The sequence below is a fragment of the Apis cerana genome, linkage group LG1 (genome assembly GCF_029169275.1).
Source record: "Apis cerana isolate GH-2021 linkage group LG1, AcerK_1.0, whole genome shotgun sequence".
Taxonomy (NCBI): Eukaryota; Metazoa; Arthropoda; class Insecta; order Hymenoptera; family Apidae; genus Apis; species Apis cerana.
In genome coordinates, this window is record NC_083852.1 from 7,861,481 (window position 1) to 7,886,171 (window position 24,691).

The window sequence follows — 24,691 nt, forward strand, 5'->3', positions numbered from 1 at the left end:
CCGACTTGACCAGCTAATGACCAATACGAAACGTTCTCCCAACGAAAGAGAGAATCGCTCGTCCCATTGGCAAGGGAGGCCGCCGCCACTTGTTCTCTTTTTGCTCGCGCCAGGGGCGTGAAAAAAAGTAGAGAGAGAGAGATCCGCGTTATTTATGGGGTGACCCGATAATTAAGGTCGATATAGCGCGCGAGGCGGAGAAAAAGCACGTCGACGCAATCGCGAATAAATCATTTCGCGACGAACGAGTCGGGCGTGGCCGACGAGAGGAAGAGGGTTAATGCTGCCCGCGACAATTCTTTCTCTCTCTCTTCCTCTTTGCTTTTTCTTTCGGTTTAACGGTACCGACGGCATACGATTGGCCGACTCGCACCGATTGCAGTATCACGTTCTGGCCACGTGTTAATGCATTGTTGATGAGCGGCGCGAACGATGTCGTTGAGGTGGCTCGAGGAAACGGGGACTACTACCGGATGGGTAACAGCGGATGTATGCGTTCGTTGATGGATCTCATCCATTGTAAGTTTGGTGCGTTGTACGATTAAAATTACAAAAATTTATTTTTCCAAAAATCGATTTGAGAAAGAGTTCTCGTTTCCAGTTATCCGTGCTATTCCGCGTAACGTGCAGAGATATTACCTTCTTGCAGCTGACCACCATCTTGGTAATTTTTGACGATCGTCTGCGAGGATCATCACAATCACTTTGTGTATAACACGACAGATAATCCATACCTTTGTAGAATCTGCGATGTCTTCACTTGCGATTATTACGAATATTTCTTGAAAACGTTAATCGTTCAACGAGGTGGAAAGAGATTGTTGCGTCCACCAATGGTTCTTCGTAGAGAAGAAGAATCGAAGGATACAAATCCGCAAATAACGCTGCCGTATTTCCCGTGTACATGTGTTTTTAATACACAATTTTAGTCAAGAAGGGGGCCCTGGGAAGGGGGAATAAATCGGGACAGGATAAGACGCATGCCTTTTCATTGTACCGTGCCATAGGAATCTGGCATGGGCATTGGGTCTGGGGCGGGGAGAGAAGGGGAGAGAAGGGCCCCTTTGTGAGAGCAGGCTCAGGAAATCAGGATTGATATAGGGCTGCGGTAGGTTGGCTCGTAACTTTGTCCCGCGGTACCCGAGACGCGGCCTCGATCCATTAATCACCCTCGTACCGAGGCCTGAACCTTGGGTGATTAGCAGGCGTGAACACCGGCTCGCCAGGGATATATATGCGATTGCTCGCCATTGTCGACCACCGTGGACGTTCCGCGCCGCCGATTGAGACGTCCGTCTTCTTCTTCGGGATTCGAAAATCCCGAACACGGAATCAGCGGCCGGCCAAAGCGAGCCGTTTCCGCCTTTCCTTTCGCTCGTCAGCCCGATTCACGAGCCTCCCCTTCGGTTTCCTTCGCGAAACCGAGGATATTCGAAGGATATTCGAAGGATAATTGTTACGCTGCGCGCCATGGAACCGTTTCTTCATACGAGAGAATACGAGATCGATCGAATTTTCGAATCTTTTCCCCGGTATCACTGCTAGATAATTCAACGGAGCGACAAAACATTTCTCTTGTCCCGTGGGTGTAAGTTACGAGGTAATCAACATGACGATAAATTATCAGACCTGAGGACTGGCGCGTCTCCAGGCTTCTTGACGCGCCCTCAGGTCTCCCGAGAATTTTCTCCGCTCGCGCACGGTGCACGCTTTTCTCTGGCACCTTTACGCGCAATAAATAATTAAACCGGGCGGTATACATCGGGGAGGGAGGGGGAGAGGCGCGAAAAGTATGGCAACCGTGTGGTGCCCGTTCGTTGACGCGAATCTTTATGCGTAATAAATAACCGCGCACCCTCCACATTGTGCGCGATGAACCGTTCCCTTTGTTCTCCACCGTAAATTTGGCTATACCTTCTCCCCCATCCTTGATTCCCGCCTCCCTTGCATCGTGCGCTTTTGGGAAAGTTTCTTTAAAACGCGTCGAGTCACCTCTGGGTAGTTGAATGCTTCGTAAAATCCGTAAGAAGCTTTTAGGTTCGTAATGATCCCGTTCAATAAGGTTTATCGTCGAACACGATCAGACGCCTTTTAATTTTTTCGATCTAATAAAATCTCCCTCCTTTTCTACGCAACGATCAAAGGACGCGAGTTCGCACAGTGATTAATCGAACGACCGTCGTTAATATACAGGAAATATATCGTATTAACGTATTGGGTCAAAATCAAAAATGAAACTTTGCTTTTTCATGTAAAAAGCGTAAGAGGGAACAAGAAATTTTACCGTCAAATCGTTTCAAAGGGTAGAGGAAACCGTACTATTGAAGTCACTTTTTGGGTCATCTCGATATCTCGACCCGTTGCCGAGATATACGGACTCGAAGTTCACGTAACGTTTAACGTAGGGCGAAAATTATGAATGGAACCGCGACCCAGTGACCTACATTTTTTCCTGGAAACGCGTACTACGTTTTTCTAGGAATCGTGTCTCTTATCTGGACTTTGGGATAGGTCAGTGAGGCGAGGTGCGAGCGAGAGATCCGAATAACTGAAAAGGACGAAGATAGTAAACGATTAAAAATTACCTTTTCCTTTACACGATGATATCTCGGGAACCGGAAGTCGTATCGAGATAAATAAAAAAGCGTTTTAAAGTGGAAGGATTGCCGCTTCTAATGGTCTTCGATTCGTTGATCGGAAGTAATTATCTTCCGAGTTACAGCGTTTCAAACTTTTCCTAATTTTAATAGGATTCGATCGAGTTTAAGATATGTGATTAAAAATTACCTTTTCTTTAGAGGGTGATATCTCGGGAACCGAAAGTCGTATCGAGATAAATAAAAAAGCATTTTAAAGGGGAAAGATCCATGCTTCTAATGATCTTTCGTTCGTTGACCGAAAGTTACTATCTTCGAAGTTACAGCGGTTCAAAGTTCCGTTGTTAATTTTAATAGAATTCGATCTTTCGCGCATCTCGTAAAATTCTCGCGTGGAAAATTCGCAGTCTGGATACAACGGTAATTAAAACTGATTCGATGATTTCGTCCGAAAATTATTATCCACGTTATAATCCCATCTTTTTCGCCGATTTTTATCGGCGATAAGTATTCGAGCGATTTGCCAAGCACTGGGGGTCGAAATCGCCTCAAATTAGATCGATTCTAGCGGATGGATTCGGCCAGTTGATCGCCGGTAGCTCTCTTTACGCCGGCAACGCGTTCATTTTCCCATCGGGTAGCTCGCGCCGCGCTCTTCGATTGCACGGTAGGGAATGATAAATGGCGGGATACCCGGCCAAGTAGTAAAAGAGGATGGCCAGGTATGCGTGCCGGTATCCAGGAATAATTTGCTACCGGCTCGCGGCTCGCGTTGCCACGTCCTTTTCATTAAACTTCCGAAACGCCGCTAATATTCACTTATTATTATCTTGTATTCCATTCCGAAGATAATTGACCGGCTCGCTCGAGTTGGAGAAACGGAAACCAGCCTCGATAGCCTCGATGGGGGAAAAAAGGGTGCAAGATCTGGAAACACGCGAGGGGGACGGCGATGATGGACGGAGCCAGGACGATTCGCTAATAACCTGCTATCGGTGTTGTAAAGCGGTTTTTGCTCCCTCGGCTATACTCGTTGTACACCGATACCGAGCAGGATATTCGCACGATTTCCGCGCGTTCCCTCTCTCCGTGAATTCGTGCCGCAATTACACGCGCATAGTTTCGAAAACGTTGATCGAGTTTCGCGTAATCGTCGAAGAAGAGGGACGAGTGTTGTTCGACGTTCCTCTCTCTCTCTCTCTCTCTCCTTTTTCTCCTCTCTCGAGACACGTGGGGTGAGATGCAACGTTCTCACGGTTTTTTTCGCCGTGAAACGTGGGGGATGGTGGGGAGGGGGGAAGAAGCCGTAAATTTTCTTCGACGTGTTATTCGTTTACGCGCAGTTACGAGCGGGATGTCCTCGTACTACGCTATGTGATACTCGGACGGTGAATATCGAAGACGAAGAGTTTTATGCTTTTCAGTTTATTATTCATAAAAGAGTAGGAAGTGGATACGTTGAAAAGGAATATGCACGGCAAATTTGCACGGTGATTACTCGTTCGTAATTGGAAGTCGTGCATCTTGCAATATTTATGATTTTAATTTGTCAGAGTTTAACTAGGCACTCAAATCCTTAATTAAGCAGAGGATGTATCCGTTTTTGATGTAATAATTCAATCATCGAGGCCAGTGGATGTATCTGTTTATATCCAGCTTTTTTTTTGCGAATTTATCAAAAATCTTTGTAAAATTCTTCTCACGAAAATTACCGAAACACGTGTAAGAAGATGTTACACGGAAGTGAACATTAAATAATAATTTTAACAACGCCGTTAGACATTATGTATACATACATATGATCGCATCATCGCATGGCCATGCTTCCACGTAAATTATCAATCGATAAGGTAACTACTCTCGAGATGATAGAGAAGACGAAGATGCCTCCGCTATCCGCGAACGAAGCCTGATCCTTCCCTCGATCTATGTCGAATAAACAACGCTTTATGTGACGGGAATGCGATTCGTTATCGAGGAAACGGCCCTATTGCTCTTCGTGATTGTTTCTGGGGGTAAATTAACCGATGGCGATCGGCCTCGTTATCACCTTCTGCTACTTTCTCACGTATACCCTCCGCAGCTTGTAATTGGAACCATTGATATCTAGATAGACTCTCCGGATGCTGCGCAACCAGCGAGTTATTAAAATGTAAATTGGATCATCGGGCGCTACCGGTTATTTCTTCCACCGTTACATCCACGTCTTTCTCTTTCTCTTTTGAGCTGAGATTAGGATCCGATCGCGGCACCAAAATTAATCTCGCATTAGTTATCAATTCATGCCTGATTATTCCTTACGACCCATTGAAAGTTTACATTCCAAAGGATCAACTTTCTTTCTCTCCGCACAAGGAAAAAAGGGCGGAGGATCATCACCCCCTCCTCATTTTCCAATCCGTCAACGCGATGAGCGCGAGGAGATTTTTAAATGAACACCCGTTAGATGCGCGGCGAGGCCGTTGCATGAGCCCTACGGGGGTGGCGTGTGTGCTGTTGACCCGGCGGTGGACCGGTTCGGGTCACTCCTTTTTTCCCTGCCCGATCCGAGGCCTTTTTTCTCTCCCTCCCTCGCCTGCTCCTCTGGGAGCAGCGTCGATACGTGCCGTGACGTCACGCGAGGAGGCGTGATAGCAGACGTGTGTGCCGTCTCGTGCGTGCGTGTGCGCGCGTGCAGGCCCACGCGTGGCTCATCAGTGCTAACAGTTTCCCTCGATTTCGATTCTTCCTCCTCCCCCTCCTCGAGGGGGATTAGGGTACCGTTAACTTTATGGACGGGCTTTCGTTTCGATGCTCCAACAACGTTCCGAGTTCTGGTTTATCATTGTCGTTACACGTGAGGTCGGACTTGCAGCGGACGAACGCGGTATTCGTAGTCATCTCGATACTTTTGTAAACGATAATTTCGTTCGAGTCGAAAGAAGAAGCCTCGTGGAGCGATCCTATTGTTTCTTCTTGAGGATGAGCAGGGAATGCGATTCGAGAGAGGTTTCCACCGGTGGACGGTTAATTAAAACGGGCGACGAAGGGGAGCTGAATAGAGAGAGAGAGAGAAGGGGGAGAGGCGGGCAAAACCTCGGCTCCGCGGGCGATATGAAAGCGTCGAACTGGTGAAAAGAAGTTGGTTAAATAATCGATATCGATGCGAATCCTGGAAGCGCGAACGAATGAAATTGCTAATGTTATATCCCCGAGGATCTCCCCCCGTAAGAAACCGGCTGATTAATAATTCCATCGTATCCCCGGGTTTCGTCGTTAAAATCGAACGTGACGCTTCTTTCTGCCCCCTGCTTCTACGAATCCGGCCCCAGTTCTAGAATCCGCCCGAAAACGAGCCGCGCACTCTCTATTCGGCTACCACGAAGCCCTCGGGGATAGAAGAAGAAAGTTAGGAATGCGCGCGGCGAACGGGCGTTCCAGCTTCGCGGAAACGCGCGAATCGGGGTCCTCTTCGAAACATCGGGCCATTTCTTTTGCATAACAACTTTCCATCTCTCCAGGATTCGTCGAGATACTCGTTCATCGAAATTAGAGGAAAGGTAATTGTCTTTCACCAATGGATGAAAACAAGATATTCATCTCGCGCGATAAGCAACGATATCCAAGTGGGAGCCGAAAAGATTAAGTTACGCTTGGCAGTAGCGCGCCATTAGCGAATCGCTGCAAGGTTGTTCGTCATCTCACGCTTGGCTAGACCAGGCTCACAAGCCTCGCTTCACCGACACGCGACCCACACGCGGCTTACTCCCCCTTTCCTCGCCTTTTCTCGTCGGCCTAGGCTCTATCCCCCCCTCTCTTTCTCTCGTTCTCCGCTCCGCCGGGCCCAGACCCAAGCCCAAGACGACGACGACGACGACGACGACGATTGCGCGTATACCTACGAGACGGAAATAAGATACGACACAGCTGATACGCCTTCGTCCGACGATTACGCGCTAGGTGTATACGCCTCGAGAGATTGGCCGAGAGAGATGATGTCATTTCCAACTATAAACCGCCGCCAAGTGCAACACCAACTTTCCACTGGCTGCCACTCGCTCGCCGATTTTATTGGGGATATCGTCGGGGAGGATGATAAGCACGGCCGATTATCGGGTTTTCGGTGACATTTTCATTCGCTCAACACGGTCACCGTGGGTCGTCAACGCCGCTTTTTCCCCGAGCGCGAGATCCGTGACCGCCCCTGCCCACGTGCCCATTATTTATTTTCATTATTCGCGGATAAATTTTCCCTTTTTCTCTTATGGCATTCGCTTACGGCCTCCCTGGAAATTTTGCCTGCGTATTGTAATTTTGCCTCTTCCTCGAGGAATAATGTCGAAACGATTGCGGCAATTAATAGCGGAAAGAATTGGGTAGAGATCGGGTATATTGGCGATTGAGTTTTATCTTTTGGAACATTGGAGCATGTCAGGAAACACGGAGCGGAGCAGTTGTCGGGAATAGTCGTCGAGGTGGGTTGGGCTTCGATAAACGTTAGAGGAATAATGTGCACGTGCCCGAGCAATCTCGACGAAGTTCCACGGATAGGATAGGAAAATTGTGATTGAAAAAAAGAGAAAAGGAAATGCAATGCGATAGACGAGCTATTTCTGTCTTCTCGTGAGGATCTAACTCTAAACATATCTAAATTTTCACAAAGTTTGTTAGAGAATCCTGTGATACATGAGATTCGAAGCAGAGGTTTTTCCGTATTCGAGCGACCCCCTCGATCCTCGGTTCGTGTGTCGTGCAAATATTCCGTCGCGCTCGACCGCCACCCGCCTTTTTCCCCCGCACCCGATTATTAATATCCCAACGAGGCGGATCAGCATTCCCAACGACATTTCTCACGAAACCGATCCGCGATTTCAAAAATCGCTCGCTATCGGCCGTTAGAAATTTATACCGCGAGGGGTATCCTGCCTCCGATAAAACGAGGAATTCGAAGCCGACGATGAAGTGAAGGGAGGTTTGTCCGGCCCGAGCTGCGCCCGCGACATCAATCATCCTGGCCGGGCAAGACTTTCACCGGCTGTGTTACGACGACGACGACGACGGCGACGACGTAGCTGCACGAAACGCTCCTTGCTCGGCTGCGTTACGTATCCGTTCTTCGATTTCCGTGCGATCTTTTCCTCCTCCCTTCCTTTTTATTTCCAACTTTTATGTAGAGTTTTATGTATTGTAGAGTTTAGTTTAAAATGAGAGAGATAGGAAGAAATCCTGTGTGGGATGTAAGAGTTGTTAATAATAATTTTCTTCCGTTTATTACATATACCAATGGTTTGCTCAATTTCTCTTTCTCTCCGCCTCTTGGAAAAAAGGAAGAAGGGGGAGTGGATGGCAAAGTGGTAGCGGTTGCCATGACTCGTGCCGATATTACCTGGTCCCGAAACGAGGGCCGTAATCTCGGTTATGACTCGCCATCCCGATAAAAGTAGCAACCTATCTCCGTATCGATTTGCAACTCGGGCGCACGATTTACGAGCTGGAATCTTTCGGCTGGTGAAATCGGTGCTTCGTCTTCCGTCCAACGACGGTGGCTTCCTCTCGGTGTTTGTTTGCAACGCGAGAGTTTCGGGACGAATCGAGTCCGGTTTCGAGTGCGCGTCGTTCAATTACCTCACGCACTCGTAAAAATCTCCTCGATCGGCCGATAATTCAGCTTCAAAGAAAAAGGATTCGGCGGTTCAGGTTTCGTGGCTCCTCGTTCGCGAAAATATAGGTAAAACTCGTATCGCTAACCGATAATACTCTTATTTGCAACGAAATCGTAGCAACGATCGTAAAAGACGTTATTCGTGGAAATAATAATATCTTTTCAAGTGAAAACCAGAAATTTTGAATCATCTATCGAATTCTATTTTCGTCATTTTGTTTCGAAATCTTGGGAATCTCTCGTGGACACTTGGAGGCTAAAAATTCTTCGCTCGATATTTCCTCTTCGTGGCCGGTAGCTTCGAGACCGGGCCAGAGGATGATTCAATCGGGCCGATTCGCGTATTTTCTGCCAACCTTCTTCCCGCCCACGATCGATCGTTATCGACGAGAGAAGGAGAGAGAAGAAGGCGAACGAGATCCGAGATCGTGGCGCGATGATGATCGACTCCGTTCCGAAAGATGATTCAGGCAAATCGATCTGCCGCGCGGCCCCTCTTTCCTTTCGTCAGCTACATAATGTTCCGCCCACGAAGCATCGTGTCGTGGAAGAGGAAAAATAAAAAGAGACGCGAAAAGGACGCGCCCTGACATCGAACCGGTAGCATCGATCTTGTTCAGAGAAATCTCGATCCCCCGATGGAACGATAAAGTATAGATATACAAAATTCCGGTAATCTCTACAACTTCGTCTCCCCCTGTTTCAATACCGTACGAAAAGCGACTCTCATCTTACAATTCATCTCGATCGCCCATCGTCCCTTCTTCCGTCGCGAGCAGCAGAAGCGCGCGATGAAAAGCATCCATCGCCATATTTCTTCTTTATTGAGGGGAATGCGCGCGAGCGGTGATGGGGTGCAGGGGTTGGCCGTGGTATTGAATTCATCGGTGTACGCATTGTCGACAAGATATACGAAGCTCGGGGTTACGGGTTAAGTGGAGGCCGGTACCTCCGGTAAATAAGTCTCCCTCCCCCGCCTCGGCCCCCTTCGCGCTTGTATATATTCGCTTGTCCTGGCCGCGGTTACGCGTGTGGAAAGTGCAGCATAGGCCAGCCAAGCCGCTTTCGCAGGGCAATTTATAATCGTACCGGGTTCAATGGAACCCGACCGTGTGGGACGGCCGAGAACAAAGGGACACCCCGTGGAAGCTCTCGAGGTGGCTCTCGAGGTAGGTCCTCCCCCCTCCTACGACCACCATCGCCTCGCGTTCGAGCTTAATCGATGATTAGTTGCTCCAACGCCCCTTTTCGTTCCTTCCTTTGGGAGAGGTTACCGTTCCAAACGAAATTACGTACGGAGTAACGAAGCAAAAACGGAACAGGGTAAGGCGGGACGTCGTGCGCACCAACCTCTCCTTTTTTTCCAACCTTTCAAGGTTCAAGGTCCGATCGTGGAAAGAAATTTTTCGATTCTTCTACGGAATATTCTTCTTTCAATTTATTGAAAGATCGACGAAGAAGAAGAATTCCTACGAAGGAGGAGGGTTTTTAATCGGGTGAACGGAAGCGAATTTATCCCGTTGCGAGCTTTGCTCTCCAGGCTACGTCCACGACGCACTCGTCCGTCGAATAAGAAAAAGAAAATTCGCTTCATTAACGCCGCTGACTTTTGGACAAAGGATCGAACAAGGCCGGGTTAACGTTGGCCCTCGCCAAGAAAAGGGGATCCACTCCGTGCGTGGACATTGTTTGTACGTGAGTTACAGGAACGAGAGGCACAAAGCGCCGGTTCCAACCGACCTATGACCTCGCCTCTAATGAGCGGCAAAGCACGGCTATTGTGGCCAAGCCTTCTTCCCTCATACGTTCCTCTCCTCCGAGTCTCGCTCTTTCGAGATTATTTCGAAGGCACACACACGCCTGCCTTTTCAATGAAATATCGCGTTATTGCTATTGGAAAATCTGGTTTCTAGTTTCAGCTAATTTATCTCGAAAGATTGCTCGAAAGGATTGCTCGAATAAAAGAAGAAAAATTAATTTACACGGTGGAATTATAGCTGTCCATTTTATGAACATATTATGAAAATAGATGAATAAATAAATTCGAGAAATAATAATAAGCGATTCACGCACATCGTCGCAAATTTAGGATATCTTTTTGAGCTCGATCAGATTGCGCAATTAAATATAAATTTGCTAAATATCGCGAGATTGTTTTCCAAAGGAAATAATCCGCGAACGTTTATCCAGCGGAAAATTCAATTTGATTCGAGCAGGGATCATTCTCCCCACCGCGAAACATTGTTTCGGGCGAGCAAACAAGCGTGAAAATAACAACACGTAGGATCGATGGATCGATGCACGGGATGCATCATTACTCGCACTCGGAGGAAGAAGTAAGATCGACGAACAAGAAAACGGTATGAAAGAGAGAGAGAGAGGAGGGGAGAGGCCGCGTCATTCTGAACTGGGTCGATCTCGACGGTCTATAATCCAGCAATGCCGCCGACAAATGGAGTGCTAAATAATCTCTCGACGAGAGTGGAAAAACGAGCAATAGGCAGCGCACGAGTCCCGAAGAAGAGCGTCGTAATAAGTCATCGGAGGAGTATCGAGGAGACGATCCTGGGACACGTATCTCTCCTCCTCGAGATCCGGTTCGTGGGGGCAATTTTTTAAATTGCCACAATTAATTCTCGAAATTACGAGCATTTTCTCTTCGAATGGACACGATTTTTCTCTCTCTCTCTCTCTCGAGAATCGCGTGATTCCGAATCCAATATCCGAAATAATCACCGATAATCGGTGGAAAGAAATTATTTTTTCAAGGATGTATCGACCTTAAATCTTGGAAAGAGGAATTTGTCGGAAGGTTGTGCGACCAACTCGATTTTGAAGACCAAGAATATATTACCAACGAATTATATAATTTCAAATCCTTACGGATAATCGAAAGAGAATGAGCAAATAAAACAAGATTCGAAAATATATATGGTTATTTATCACCATGAAGGAAATACGAAGGAAATACGACATTTTAAAATATATCCTCGTCCACAAACCAATTATTGCCGAGAAGATAAGATAAAGATATTTCCAAGTATAATCCCTGCCACGTTAGACCGGGAGAAGACGAGACCGGTCAAAGAAAATTTTCCTCGGGATCGGGAGCGAGCCAGGAAGAGCCCTGCGAGACTCGCGTCGGTTCCCCGAAAGGGCCGCGAGCCGGAGGGAAAAAAGGAGAGAAGAAAGGGGGAAGCGAAATCCCGAGGCAAAGCTTCTTCGGCCGTTCTTGTCGGCCAGCCAGACAGCAGCAAAGGAGAACACCCTGTACATGCCAACGACATTCCCGAAGTGCAGTGTGCAGTTTTTCGCGGCTACCAGCGCAGACCCTGACGAGAGAGTGACTCACGATGCAAGGGCGAACACGCACGTGCCCCTCCCCCTCCCCTCTCTCTCTTTCTCTCTCTCTCTCGCGTGCAAAACGCAACCTGTGCACGTGTACGATGCTTCTGTACAGGGTGTTTGCCGCGAATCGATCGCGCTTGGGGTGTAAGGATGCTCGAGAACGAGGGTGAATCTCTATTCGAAATTTGTTGGAAGATGTCGAAAAGGGGCAAGTGTTTGATGGATCGATGGGAAAAAATATGAATTACGTGAGAAGCGAGGGTAAGGATTACGCGTTTCGGTAGTTTCGAAAAAATGGTGCACCTGTTCAATCAATCAAGCACCGAAATTGTCCAAATTGGAGTATAAAATATGTTGAATACCTGTCGATGCGCTTCCTTGTAATTTTAAATCGGACGTTTCTTTTTTTTCTGTTTTTTTTTTTAACCAGTCCATCACGATGCATAAAGAACTGAAAAAAAATAATATTATACGAGGGCCGGATCTTAATGATCTCGAGAGAGATACAAGACCAAAAAATAAGCTTACGAGCAACATGAAAAATAATTAAAGCTCGTTGTATCTCAATTACCTTAAAAGAAAATAAAAAAAAAGAAAATAAGACCGAAATCTTTGGATCAAAACAACCAAACCTCTTCGCAACGTTTGTTGGATTTGACTTGATTTTTCCCTCTACAAAATTTTCGCGATTGTTCGAAACGAAATTGTTTCAAAGTACACGAACTCAGAGAAAAAGAAAAAAGTCTAACGGCTCAATGTAAGTGGTGCATGAGTCGAAATCACGCCACCCAGTATAAAACGCACTCGAATTCGTGTGTATACACGTATATATACTCGGGAGCATGTTCCTCCGGAGGACGGGTTCGTCAGTGTGCAAGTGGATCGAAGATCGAACGATCTTCACGAGCGAGAAGAAGAAGAAGAAGAAGAAGAAGAAGAAGAAGAAGAAGAGGAAGAAGAAGAAGAAGAAGAAGACAAACTAAGACGACTACGAGGACGAATGGGACGACGAGAAGCGAAGAGATGTTCCCTGGAGGAGGAGGAGGGACAGAAAAGAAGAGGAGAGAAGCGCGAGATTTATTTGCCCGAATTTCGACTGGCGGCCGATGCCGTGCCCGCTTCCAAGGAATGCATTTCGCATTCGGGGTCTTCCACGGAATATGTTCTGCAAAGGGGTTGAGGTTTCTGCTTCGATCGGCTGAACCAGTCACCGAGGTTTGTTATTGTTTTCGGTGGCCACGTTGACCGTTCTTGCGCTGTCTCTCGCTAGTCGATCGTGTCGGCTTCCAGGATCTCGCAGATTCCCTCCTCCTTTTTTCTTTCCCCCTCTTCCCCCCTCTTCTTCCTTCTCTCTCGAGGAACTAGTCGATCGCTCCTCCAGCGGTTTCTGCGTGAAACCAGTAGTTGTTGGCAGAGGCTTATTCGGATGACGTATGGGCCACGATACGCGACGTAATTAGTATTCCATCCAACGAGATCTTCAACCCGTGTATCTCCCCGGAAAACCAGTTGGAAATAAGCGAAACACGTATTCGTATTCTAACGTTAAGCGTAGAATACTTCTCGCTTTCGTGTCATTTTAATCGAATCCGATAAAACCGTCTATTACGTTGCGTTACGTCGGTCAGACGCGGAATAGGAACTAACAGATACGAATAAATCTTGACACGTGAAAAATAGTGGCGTGTGAATACTTCAACTCGCGATAACTTTTGATACAATTCGCACACGATTCTCGAAACGATCGGCAAAAGCCTCTTTATTCCTTTCCAATAAGATAGACACGATCGATTCGAAGCATCCAGAGTTCGTTTCGAAAACTTACCCTCCCAAAAGAGGGAAAGGTGTTTTCGAGGAGAGAGGTGCATTATATCGTGGGATCGGTGATGCATGGTTTCCGACCTGGCTGCCCTCGGATCGGCGCTATTAGGCCGTCGCCGTCGTCGCGGTTTTTATCCGCTCGGGAGGATTCCACGGGGCGGTGTGCTCGCGATTCGTGTCCCGTAAACGATGGCATGCGCAGCGTTTAACTAATGTGTCCAAGGGGCCAAACATCGAATCGATCCACCAGTCGTCTTAGAGATTTATGTCGACGAATGATTCACGGCGTGATTTACAGCGGATTGTCCCCCGCGCGCATACTGATTGACCATTTATTCCCCGCTTTATCGGGTTAAGGGTGAAATCTCCTAATCTGCCAAGTGTTTCGAGGGCAGGGGATATATATATTTATATAAAACACTTCCTGGTACGATCGAGAAGAAGAACAGCGAGTCGAGCTATTTAAGAAGATTTATGATGCTGATAGCCTTTTGATAGCCTCGTCTTTTTATATTGTTTCAAGTTTTTTTTGTTATTATTATACCAACAAGGAAGGTTAGAAGGCCAGAAGAATGTAAAAACAAAAACGTGTTGTTTTCTTCCTCGTTGCCTCGGAACACGCAACTCATTTAACTCTCTACGTATCGTACGTCGATTTATCAATCGATGATAGATGATAATACTTTGTACGCTCCAACGATTCGTCACAGTTTATCTGGCGAAATATTTTCCACGCGAAAAGATCGTGACGCGGGAAATCCCTTTCGCTTCGAGGGAACAGCAGCCCTCGAACCCGTGTTTTCTGTCGGCTGTTTCTCTGTTCCGAAAGTCCCGCGGAACCTCTCCCTCCTTTTTCCTCTTCCCTCTTCCCCGGTTCCTCCGTGGCCTCGATCACGAAGGCAGGGCACGCGTCTCGGCCCGTCGTAGAATGTCGTCGTAACGAGGTGTTCCATCCCCCTTCCTTCCCATCCCCGCCGAAGGAAACGAAAGCGGGGAATGGAGGGGGATGGGGACAGATTTCTCCCGTCCTTCGTCTGCTTCGTGTCCAGAGGTGATCCCTTTGGAAGAAGGGAAGGAGGGGCGGGGAACCAACGTTTAAATTAGGCAGGGAATCCCGTGGAATCCGCGAAAGAAACCGGGGGGGGCCGGCATTCCGTGAGGTTTTGATACGCCTTCGGGGCTATTGGTCGTCGGGGGTACCATTAGCCCTTATGCGGTGGGAATGACTCCTCGGGGCCCGAACCGGTCAGCCTTCGCGCGGTGGGTCGTAAACGGTTGCACGCTCTAAATCCTATATTTAATCGCCTCCCCTCGGCTTGATCGACGGGGTCGCCGATCCGAATTTTCGCCTCGAAAAACTTGGCCCTCTGTTCGCTCGTCGTCGTCGTCGTCGTGGGTGGACGACGCTGATATGATGGCGAAATGGGGAAGGGAGAGGTTACGTGGAGGTTTGATGAATTGGAGAAAGGGGGGAGAGAGAAGAATTGACGATGTAGAAATCGTCTTCGTTTCGATTGTTATGTAAGTTTATGTATCTTTATATGTTTATATATATATATGTATATATAAGAAACGTTTGGGCGTTTTGACGGTTTCAGAGTCTGGCCACAGGTTGGACAGCGGCTCCCCGTTCTGGAGGATTCAGCTCGATCAGGATCTTCTGGACACTATCAGCGCGATATATCCGGAGTGGTTTAAGGTAAGCTGATCGTCCTTTGCGCCCTCGATCGAGCGTCCTTGAACGATATAACGAGGTATGCGCTCCTCCTCCGTGCAGGACTATACCAACACCCGAGCCTCGACTTCCTCCTCGTCGAGTACTTCCGGTGAATTACAGTTGAACACCGAGGGCATCGTGGCGGCCGACACCAGCGCCGTTCTCGAGCACAAGGTCGTCAAAGGTGATACCAAGTCCAAGTCCAAGGCGAAGAAGGTGGACTGCTTGAAGGAAAGGGAAAGGAAGGAGGGCAGGCGAGAATCCAAAGACGAGAGGTGATTATTTATAGATCGATGGCCACCGATTGATTTTCGTATCAAGTCATCTCATCTTGTTCATCCAATTATTAATTTTCACATAAGTCATAAGAATTAATATTATCTAGAAAACTCTCTCTCTCTCTCTCTCTTTCTCTCTCGTCGGCCGGTAACAATTTTATCAAACAGTCGACATTCCTCTTATCTTGTCGTTTTATAAGAATGACCCGGTTTTACGGTGTCCAAAGCTTCGAGATTATCCTCGCGTTGGAACGCCGCGAGATGAAGCGTATCGATGTTATATCGCTGCTTATCAACCCGAGTAAATCATCTCGAGAACGTGAGAATATACTGGCCACGAGAAGATTCGCGGCAGTAAACGTAAATAACGGTTAATAAAGGCAGGAGATAGCGCGGGTCGTAACAAAGTTGCCGGGGAATTCGAAATTACCTCCGCGTACGTACGTGTCCCCCGATAAACTTTAATTGGCTACTTTTGTTACACCGTGAATCCGTGAGAAAAATCGGCGTCTGCACGGGTGCAGATACACGCTTGTCACCGACCCTCTTTCGCGATAAATTAAAGCCTGTTCACGCGATCTTTTGGGGAGTTGCGGTTGCGTGCGGTTGAGCGCGCCGATTTTTCTTTCAGCAGCGGGAGGGAGAAGAGAATTTATGGTGGAAATTTTGTCGTGCAATTTTTTTAAATTTTTACCAAACGAGCGGGAAATGATTAAGAAAAAACTGAAACACGAGAGGATAAATTGAAAAATTAATTCGAAAATATTGACGTGTATCGTTTCCAAAAATTATGAAAAATACTTGGAAATTGACGAGTAACCTACAATAAACATTTACTCTCAAACAGACTCTTCGAAACGGATAATCATTGAGATCGAGTTGAAACGAAACCTTCGCTTCGTCGAACGAGGAAAAGGACAACATCTATTAGAACCTCGAAGAAAGAGAGAGAGAAAGACGCTACCGATATATATCCCTCGAACGATTTCTTGCCGAGAATCGGAAGGGGTCAGTCGCTCGGCGATCGTTGCGAGGGAGGGGAGGGGAAGGGAGGGAGGAGAGCGAGTTTTCGTCGCTTTCTGATGAAAACGTTCCACTCGATTCCGTTCGAGTGTCGATTGATCCGTCATTCCTTCATCATCGGCAAAAACACGCGGGCTGAGGGGATGGGGGGGAGGATGATCGAGCCCAGCCTCGATTGACACTCGTTTTGCCGGCGTGTTCGCCTCTCTCTTTCTCTCCCCCTCTCTCTCTCTCTCTCTCTCCCTCCCCCTCCTCTACACGAGGAGACCAAGGATTCGATGTATCGACGTATCGACGTATGAAAGATTAATTCACAAAACGGCACGTTTTGCTCGTTTCTCGGACCCGCAGGGACGCTGGAAACGGTAAGAAAGGGACGAAGCCCTCGCCGCAGCAGGATAAAGCGGCGGACGTGGCAGGAAGGAAGGCCGCGGGTGTTCCAGGATCAGGCGCGGAGATGGCCGAGGGTAATCAGTCGCCGCCGAAGGCGGAGGTCGACGACTCGTCCCTTCAACACGCCATGGATCGCAACAAGGAATGTGAGTACATTTACATTTTATTGCTCCCTTTTTGCACGCTCCCTGTTGCCCTTGTCGCCGCGCTTTACGACCCTTAAAACGAGAACGCCGCGGCTTCTAAGGCCCTCCCCCTCACCGCTTCTTGCCTTCGCCTCGATCGTCCCCGTTTCGTCGACGATCGGCCGCCCGCGAGCGAGCCATTTTCTCCCGACGATCGCGCCGCCTCCGCCTCACGGACCCGTTTTTATCCCTCGAGTCGCGAGGCGGCCGATCTGATGCCAATGCACCGTCGATCGCTCGTAACGGAAGATCGACGCGCGGCTACCGGTCAATTTTATCGGCCTTCGTGCCGAACGATATATGCCCTTGCCGCGAATTAACGTTTTTCACGTTCGTGGTTACCGAAACTATCGAGGGAACCAGGTGTTTGTCCCTGTTTCTTCTTTTCTTTTTCTTTTTTCTAAACGAGGAACGAACAGGATCGATCCTCTCTTTCGAGCGTTAACAAATATATGTAGATATTTGTAAAAATTGAATTGAAAATATGCGTGGCTGTTAAAACAGATTGTAACTTTTGACAATCCCTTTTCGATTCCCGTGTCTTAATTCTAAATTTCGAAACGATTACATTGGAAAAGATTTATTCGAAAAATAAATAAATGCCAATTCTTCCGTTACGAATCTGTCATCGAACTAAACTAACACGGATGAGAGATCGTTTATTCCCGTCTGTTGACAACGAATGGCGTTAAAAATATCAGTTAAAGCTTCCCGTTGCATCGCGGGCACGTACACGCCCCCGATCAATCTCGACTTCCAGCGTGCGCGGAGGAGGAAGTGGCGGTCTCGATGTCCGGAATAACCGATGAAAACGCCTAACGGTCCCCCGTGCGACGTTCGTTTCCGATCGGTGTCTCGAGTCCTCGGTTATTATGCGTGGCAGCCCGTAATCGCGCAACTGTGCTGCGTCCGACACTCGAGGTTGCAGTTATCCCCTGGTAGCAGATCAAACTCTCCCTCTTTGATTCAACCGCCATTTCTGCAAATTACTAATGCAATCTTGTTACTTTAGATATAATTTTTGTTACAAACTTCTCTAATTTCGGAACTTATATATATATGGAATTGGGAGTGAAGCTTGAAATTCTTTATATTTTTTTTATAATTATTGATTATTTTATCAACTGCTGCATTTGCAATAATTTCACAAAATTCTTATCCAAATCATTTGAAGAAAGAATTTTTCCTTATTTTCACTACAAGGAAGAGAGTTAGCGGTTAGATAGACGCCACGAGTTGAGCGAGTTGTAAGATCGTGATCGTGGAACAATGAGAGTGGTCGGCGATAATTCATCGAGGCCGAAGATGCACGCGACGAGACGAGACAAGTGAAGAACGTAGCCGAAAATTGATTTCACCGGCAAACGAGCCGCGACTGCTTTTGTTTTCTTTTTTTTTTGCCGAATACGTTTATACCCCGCAGCACGCGAGCGATTCGACGGGATCGATCGACGTATAAATACGTCGAGGCGACCCCCGCGGCGCGTTTGTTCCGATTCGTTCTTCCTTCCCTGCGCTCGAATCGCAAAATGGTGGCCTCGTTAAAAGCCTTTTAGAACGTCATTTCGTCGCGTTTATCGGCCGCAATTACTTTTTGCGCAACCGAATCGAGCAACTTATATCTATACGTGACGACAGTGGCGTCGATCTTTATTTTTTCCTGCTAAGAAGCTAAAATATACCTACTACAGCTAAGATCGCGTTTTCGAGGAGAAAGAAAAGCTTATAAAATCAATTAATCTAAACGCTTTCGAAAGAGCCGATTTTAAATTCTCAATTCTTTACATTTTGTAATTCGTAATTCGCGAGACAGCTACGTACATAAACTCCGGATAAGAGATGGAGGGGATTTATTTAAAGAATCGAGAAAGAATAAGCAGGCATTCCGTGAACACAAGAAAACTATCTACTTAACCCTATCGCCTTCCGCGTTAACATTTCATTCACTTTTACCTCCCCTTCCCCTTCCACCACACACGACACGCACACACACACATCGCGAACTCCTTCGTTCCCCCTCGACTCGAACTCTCGCCCCCTCGATCGGGGATAAAATCGGCGCTATGCGGAGTATCCAGAACACGGCGTTTCCCGACGGTGAAAACTTGCTCCCCTGTGGGCAGCTGCCCCCGTAATTCCAGCCTCGCTATTCAGGAGGAGAGGCACGAGTTGTACACCTGTACGTGTGTACGTGTGTGGTACACGGTCAGATCGACTCCATCGTGGATAGGTGGGGGTAAAGGGGGAGAAGGAATCGCGCGCGAGAATATTCGCGTGGACAGGTAGGTGTACGGTGTATAAATATACGGGGGACAGGAGGCGTGCCTATTTATAACGGTGATATCATCGACGATTACCTACGCTTTCGCGTGGACAATCGTAAATTCTGTTGGCAGAAGGGTGCGGGCCGATTTGAGATCGAGTATCTTTTTCTCTCCTCTCTCTTGCTCCTCCATCCTGGACCCGGTGTCTCTCTTTCTCGGCAATCTAAGTTGTCCCTCTTTCTCCGCGAGAACGCCATTATTATGTGCGTGCGGCTGGACCCGGGTGTGACTCGAAAACACTTCGAGAGACGAGTTCGACGAGGGAACCGCGTGTAATTTAAGATCGTTTCGATGAGTGGATAGGCCCCGAGGAACGTAGGCACGGATCTTAATGTAATAAGATTAATATATAATGTATAAAATGTATCTTGGTGAAATTTGCCTCGATCACGTTCCACGGTCGACGTTACACTGGCTCGGGCGACCGTGATTCTACGCGATCACTCGACTTTTGTTCCGTTCTTAAGTGTGTTTTGTTTACATACACGTTTCGTAGAAATATTAACTGTTTTGATTTTCGACGATTGTTATTATCGAACGTGTTGTTATTATCGGAGTATTTAGAGTTTAACGGGGACGAGCGTGTTACGAAGTTTCATTATTTTCGTACGAAAATTAATTATTTGGTTATTAAGCTCGTTCTCGATTCGACCGTTATTAATCCGTGAAATTTCTCCTCTTTTTCCCTCCGCTAATAACACGGAGCACAACTGGTGTGTTCTGACAGGAGTAAGAGGCTCGTTACGACATTTTATCGCGTATGCCAAACATTGTGCCCATACGGTGCAATAATTTCGACATTCCACGGCGTGGGGAACACGTTTCTTCCAAAAGAAAAAGAAAAAAGGAAAGAAACTCGGGATTTCATCTCGAGGCAAGTCGCCGCGGGGATCGAAAAATCCTTAAAATTCCGAGAGGGAGCGAGGTTCATCTAACCAATTCGAACGATTCCGTGTTATCCGCGATTAAGACATTCGGAATCGGTAATTTAAGTAATCGAAGAACACGATCGCGAGTGTAATTATCGGTCGTAGGGGTACGAAAGGGGTCAACGAAATTCGAAAAGGAGCAGGGGCCATAAAGATGCGCGGCCAGAGTTTCGTAATGGAAAATTATGTCAAAATTATACGGGCGGCATGGGCCGAGAAAAGACCTCGTTTCCAGCCAGTGGCGAGCCGATAACCTCGAGACTCTCCTCCGCGGCCGAGGAGCCGCTTAATGAGACATCTTCATTAATGAAACGTCCCACGCGACGAGCCTTATTTTCCATTATAACAGCGGTCGAGCTTGTTTTTGTCTCTCACATGTGAGGAAAAGAAGAACGTGGCGGCCAACATTTTCACCGCTTCCCCGACCAAACGTATTTCGTAATGGCCGGCTAATTGGCCCCGCTGTCGATTAAAGCGATATCTCCTCGTTTCCTAACGTGAAACCATCTTATACGGCGAAAATATTCGAATACCATTCATCCGTTTCGAAGAGGATTTTGATTGAAACTTTGTGTACGTATGTATATCTCTTTTCCAATACAATTTTGCTCCCACAAATCCGTTCCAATCCAATAATAAGACACGTTTGTTTTTTTTCTTCTACGTTGGGTCGATCTTTATAAATTGATTGAATAAAAAGCAGAATAATTGCGCGTCCCTCGACGGCCGTAAAAGCGTCTGTCGGCTTTTACGACCTCGTGAGACGAAATTCTAGGCTTGGAAGTTTAAGTTCCGCCGAAAGGGCGCGAATTATTCAGCGGATAATCGGAGAGGGAACGCGTAGGCCGAGCCAGAGTCGTTACTTCTTGACCACGCGTTCAGCTCACCGATGGAGGCGACTCGGTCGTTGACGATTTCACTTAGGACACTTCCTCGAGTGGAACTTCTCCGTGCGCAATAATTTACGCACCTGTGTTCGATAATTACCTGTCGACCATCTCGAGATTGCGTTTCAATCATTGAATAAGAAGAAAATTGTATGCAAAAATAGGGCTGTTATCCGAGCTCGTCGAATTAATATTCCCAAAGGCTCCATCTTAAAATAGCTACTATCCTTGGCAATACAAGATATACATATACACTTATTCTTACACGATTCGCTGTACAACTGCAACTAATCCTTCTCCCTTGGCATTCTCGCCGAACAACTTTTTGATAAAATTATCCAACGTGAAAAGTGGAACACACGGTGCACGTTACACGTGTACAACTCAAACTTTACTCGAATTTTAACGAGTCCCTCTTAACTTATCGCCATTCCATTTCGAGACGGTTGATTTACCACGCGCCGATCCACCAGAGATCCTTGTTTCTCTAAAAAGATTCTTCCATTCGAAGAGACGACGCGGCCGGGAAAAGGAGGAGGAGGGAAGGCTCCCGTAATCCCACACGTGTCGGGCATAAATTGGGGCGGCGATCGATTTCGCGGATCGGAGAAATAGTTGCGCTCTATCTAATTTATCGCGCACTCGAACAGAGATAACCAATCGGCCCGACTGCTCCGCAATTCGTACGATGGCGCGAAAAATACGGAGAAAAATCGGAAGCAAACACGTTCCGCCGCCCTGTACAGGATGGACCAGTTCGAACGGACTCTTTTATCATATTCGATCCCAGTTAAAATGTTTGAAGTAGATTCGGAATAAGTTTCGATGCTTTATTCAAAACATCGATACATGTTGCAAGTTTAGAATCGTTTAAAATTTTTTATCATCCGTTTCTTCTTATCCGAGTTACAATATCCGTTACCATTATATATATATATAAAATAATAACAATAAAAACTTGCATCCAATTGCTATCCATTCTTATCGTCCAAAAACGAAAGATTAATCGATTCCACCGCGTACACGTCGCGTATACGAGTTCCCGGCTGTGATATCGGCGCGGGCCGCTTTCCATCGGTTTCATAACATCAGCGTTTTGATAATATTACGCCGATTTTTCACGCCTGCCACCTCGAGGGATCGATCCCCGCGTCATACTTATAAATAAATCGCGCGCGTTATCGTTGCATATTCATACCCATCGACGTGGCTCCGGGTCCACCGTGGGCGAACCGGATCGAGATATGTCGAATCGGAGCCACGGCTGAAAGTATCGCATTGAAATCGCCGCGTATGTATGTGTATGTACGTATACACACAGCCGCCTCGTCACCGTTAAAAATCCTTGCGACCGAGCCGAGTGCGTGTGCATTCGTGGAGAAAGAAAAAAGAAAGGGAGGGAAAAGAGAGGAAAAGAGACGCGCAACACCTAGCGATGCTTACGCGCACGGCCCACGCACGTAACACGGTGTTTTATAATGGACCGGCGACGAGCCACGTGCCAATCCACCGACAATCGCGCCGACTATTTTCTCTCCTCGACTTTCCTACGATTCTTGGAGAGGGTAACGGAGGTGGAGATGATGGGACGGCGTGCGTGGGAGTAGGCGGTTGCGAAAGATTCGAATCTTTCTTAACATTGAAACTTGTTACGGTTTATTACGGGTTTGTACTTGTTTCCACGTGTAACACACTTGTTTCGAAACGATTACGCTTAGCGAGGATAGTTTCATCGACGATCGGCTTTGTCGATTGTCGGGTAATTGAAAATTGGAAAGTGAAACTTGCCTGTATTCGACTCGGATTCGAAAGTATCGAAAACTTGATTTCGTTCGTGGTATTAATACTAGTTGCAGTACTGTTTCGCGCGAGACATTTCATAATTTCAATGATTCGAAGAACGAGCTAAGTCTATCGCTTATTTGAAAAAGTTGTCAAGCGATGATATTACATGTTACAAATTTGTGGAAATCTTTTAAAGATCGTTCGAGTCGAAACAATTGTTTGAAAACTTTTTAAACTCCGCTGATGTATCCGGTCAATTTGAACGTTTTGATATTTGATAAACGATATCGACCGGATTTCTTCGTAACTGACGTTGGATACAGAGAACTCCAACCGTGAACTCGGTTTATACGAACCAGCTGTTTGTAATTCATACGTACGGTTAGACATTTTGATCGATTTGGCGAACGTTATTACGTAAATTAACATATTGATTTTAAAACGATCCTGTCTTATGCGAATCATATACGAAAATTTTCTTTCGTTTAAAATTAAACTCGAAACTTTGTTTTTATATCGATCATAATACGTAATTTTCTATCTAAATAAGTTAAAATATCTTCCTCCACTTTCCCTCTCTCTCTCTCCGCATCCCTCGAACCGACCCAAGCAATAATAGATTAGAATCGGACAAGCGGGAGGAATTCGTGCATCGAAAGGAGGCGCGTTGAATTGAAATTCACTGCGACGTGTGAACACATTGACACGGGAGGAAGGAAGTGACGATCGTTGGTATTCATCAAGGCTGCCCGATCGGCCGGGCTGGGAAAGAAGGAAAGGGATCCTCGAGAGAGCCAAAGAACTCCGGTGACCGAGTGGTGACGACGCTTTGCTTAGAATCGTTTCCTACACCGACGCCCACGCGCGACGAATCGAACGGGACACCGTCTCTTCCTTCCGCGCCTAATTTCGAAGAGAGACCTTCGCGCACGTCGCTTTTGTTCCGGATAACGAAATATTTCCAACCGGTGATTCTATGTATCCGCGTCTCTTTCATTCCCCCTGCGTAATTCAACATTATCCCGGCTAAGTTTCCTCGGTCCAGGAACAGGAAATGGAATGCAGGAAAATAATGGTGGATGAAACGGGATCGCGTAACGTTCGATGCAATTTCTCTGTCCCGGAGAGATCTGTGACGGGTCGGTTTCGTCATGTGTCGAGGATAGACGAGAGAGAGAGAGGGTAGAAAGGCCGGACGCGGGACAATTCCACGGCCCACGCGTCATTGTGGTCGCGGCAAATCGGTCGGCCACCTGGCCCGATGCAGCGTGTCACGGAGCCGCGCGCTGGCCTTCTCTTTTTCCTCTCGTTGTCTCTGTTACACCGCTCCGTGCCGACTTCCATCGCCGCTGTTATTAGACGTTATCGTAACTCCGAACACCTGACGAGGACTGGCTACCTGGAAATATTGTCATTCCCAACGCGAGGCCCGTAACGAGCCGCCTATCCTTCTAACCGGCGCGGATTCATCTCTCGCAAGGATCTCTTTTATTCGATTTTATCGCGATATATATATATATAGAGGGAGAGAGAGGCGGAATGCCGCCACGTTGCTATCCGGCTGCGAAGAAATTCAGCTTTGCTTCCGATTTTATAAATATATAAATTCATTCGAAAAATTGAAGCTACCGAGTGGATTATATAAACGAACGGCGTTTATATCATGTTTATCGTACGTTTACGTGTCAAAAAAGTAACTTGAAAAAGGTTATCAGTAATAATTAATCGTTATAATTAATTCTAATAACTTTTGACCTTGCCTC

The 24,691-nt window shown here is 47.0% G+C and overlaps 1 protein-coding gene across 24 annotated transcripts in view; it reads left to right on the forward strand.

Moving 5' to 3' along the window:
* Window positions 1-24,691, forward strand: part of LOC107994781 (myocardin-like) — a 291,174-nt gene that overhangs the window by 197,380 nt on the left and 69,103 nt on the right. For 23 of the 24 annotated variants that reach the window (XM_062081738.1, XM_062081755.1, XM_062081678.1 and 20 more), the window contains 3 exons: window positions 15,006-15,106; window positions 15,185-15,399; window positions 16,777-16,964. In XM_062081738.1, the coding sequence (XP_061937722.1) occupies window positions 16,883-16,964 (82 nt within the window). In that variant the 5' untranslated portion in view covers window positions 15,006-15,106; window positions 15,185-15,399; window positions 16,777-16,882. Of the gene's footprint in view, window positions 1-13,445; window positions 14,929-15,005; window positions 15,107-15,184; window positions 15,400-16,776; window positions 16,965-24,691 lie in introns of those variants that run through there. The other variant, XM_062081766.1, reaches the window with a different exon arrangement.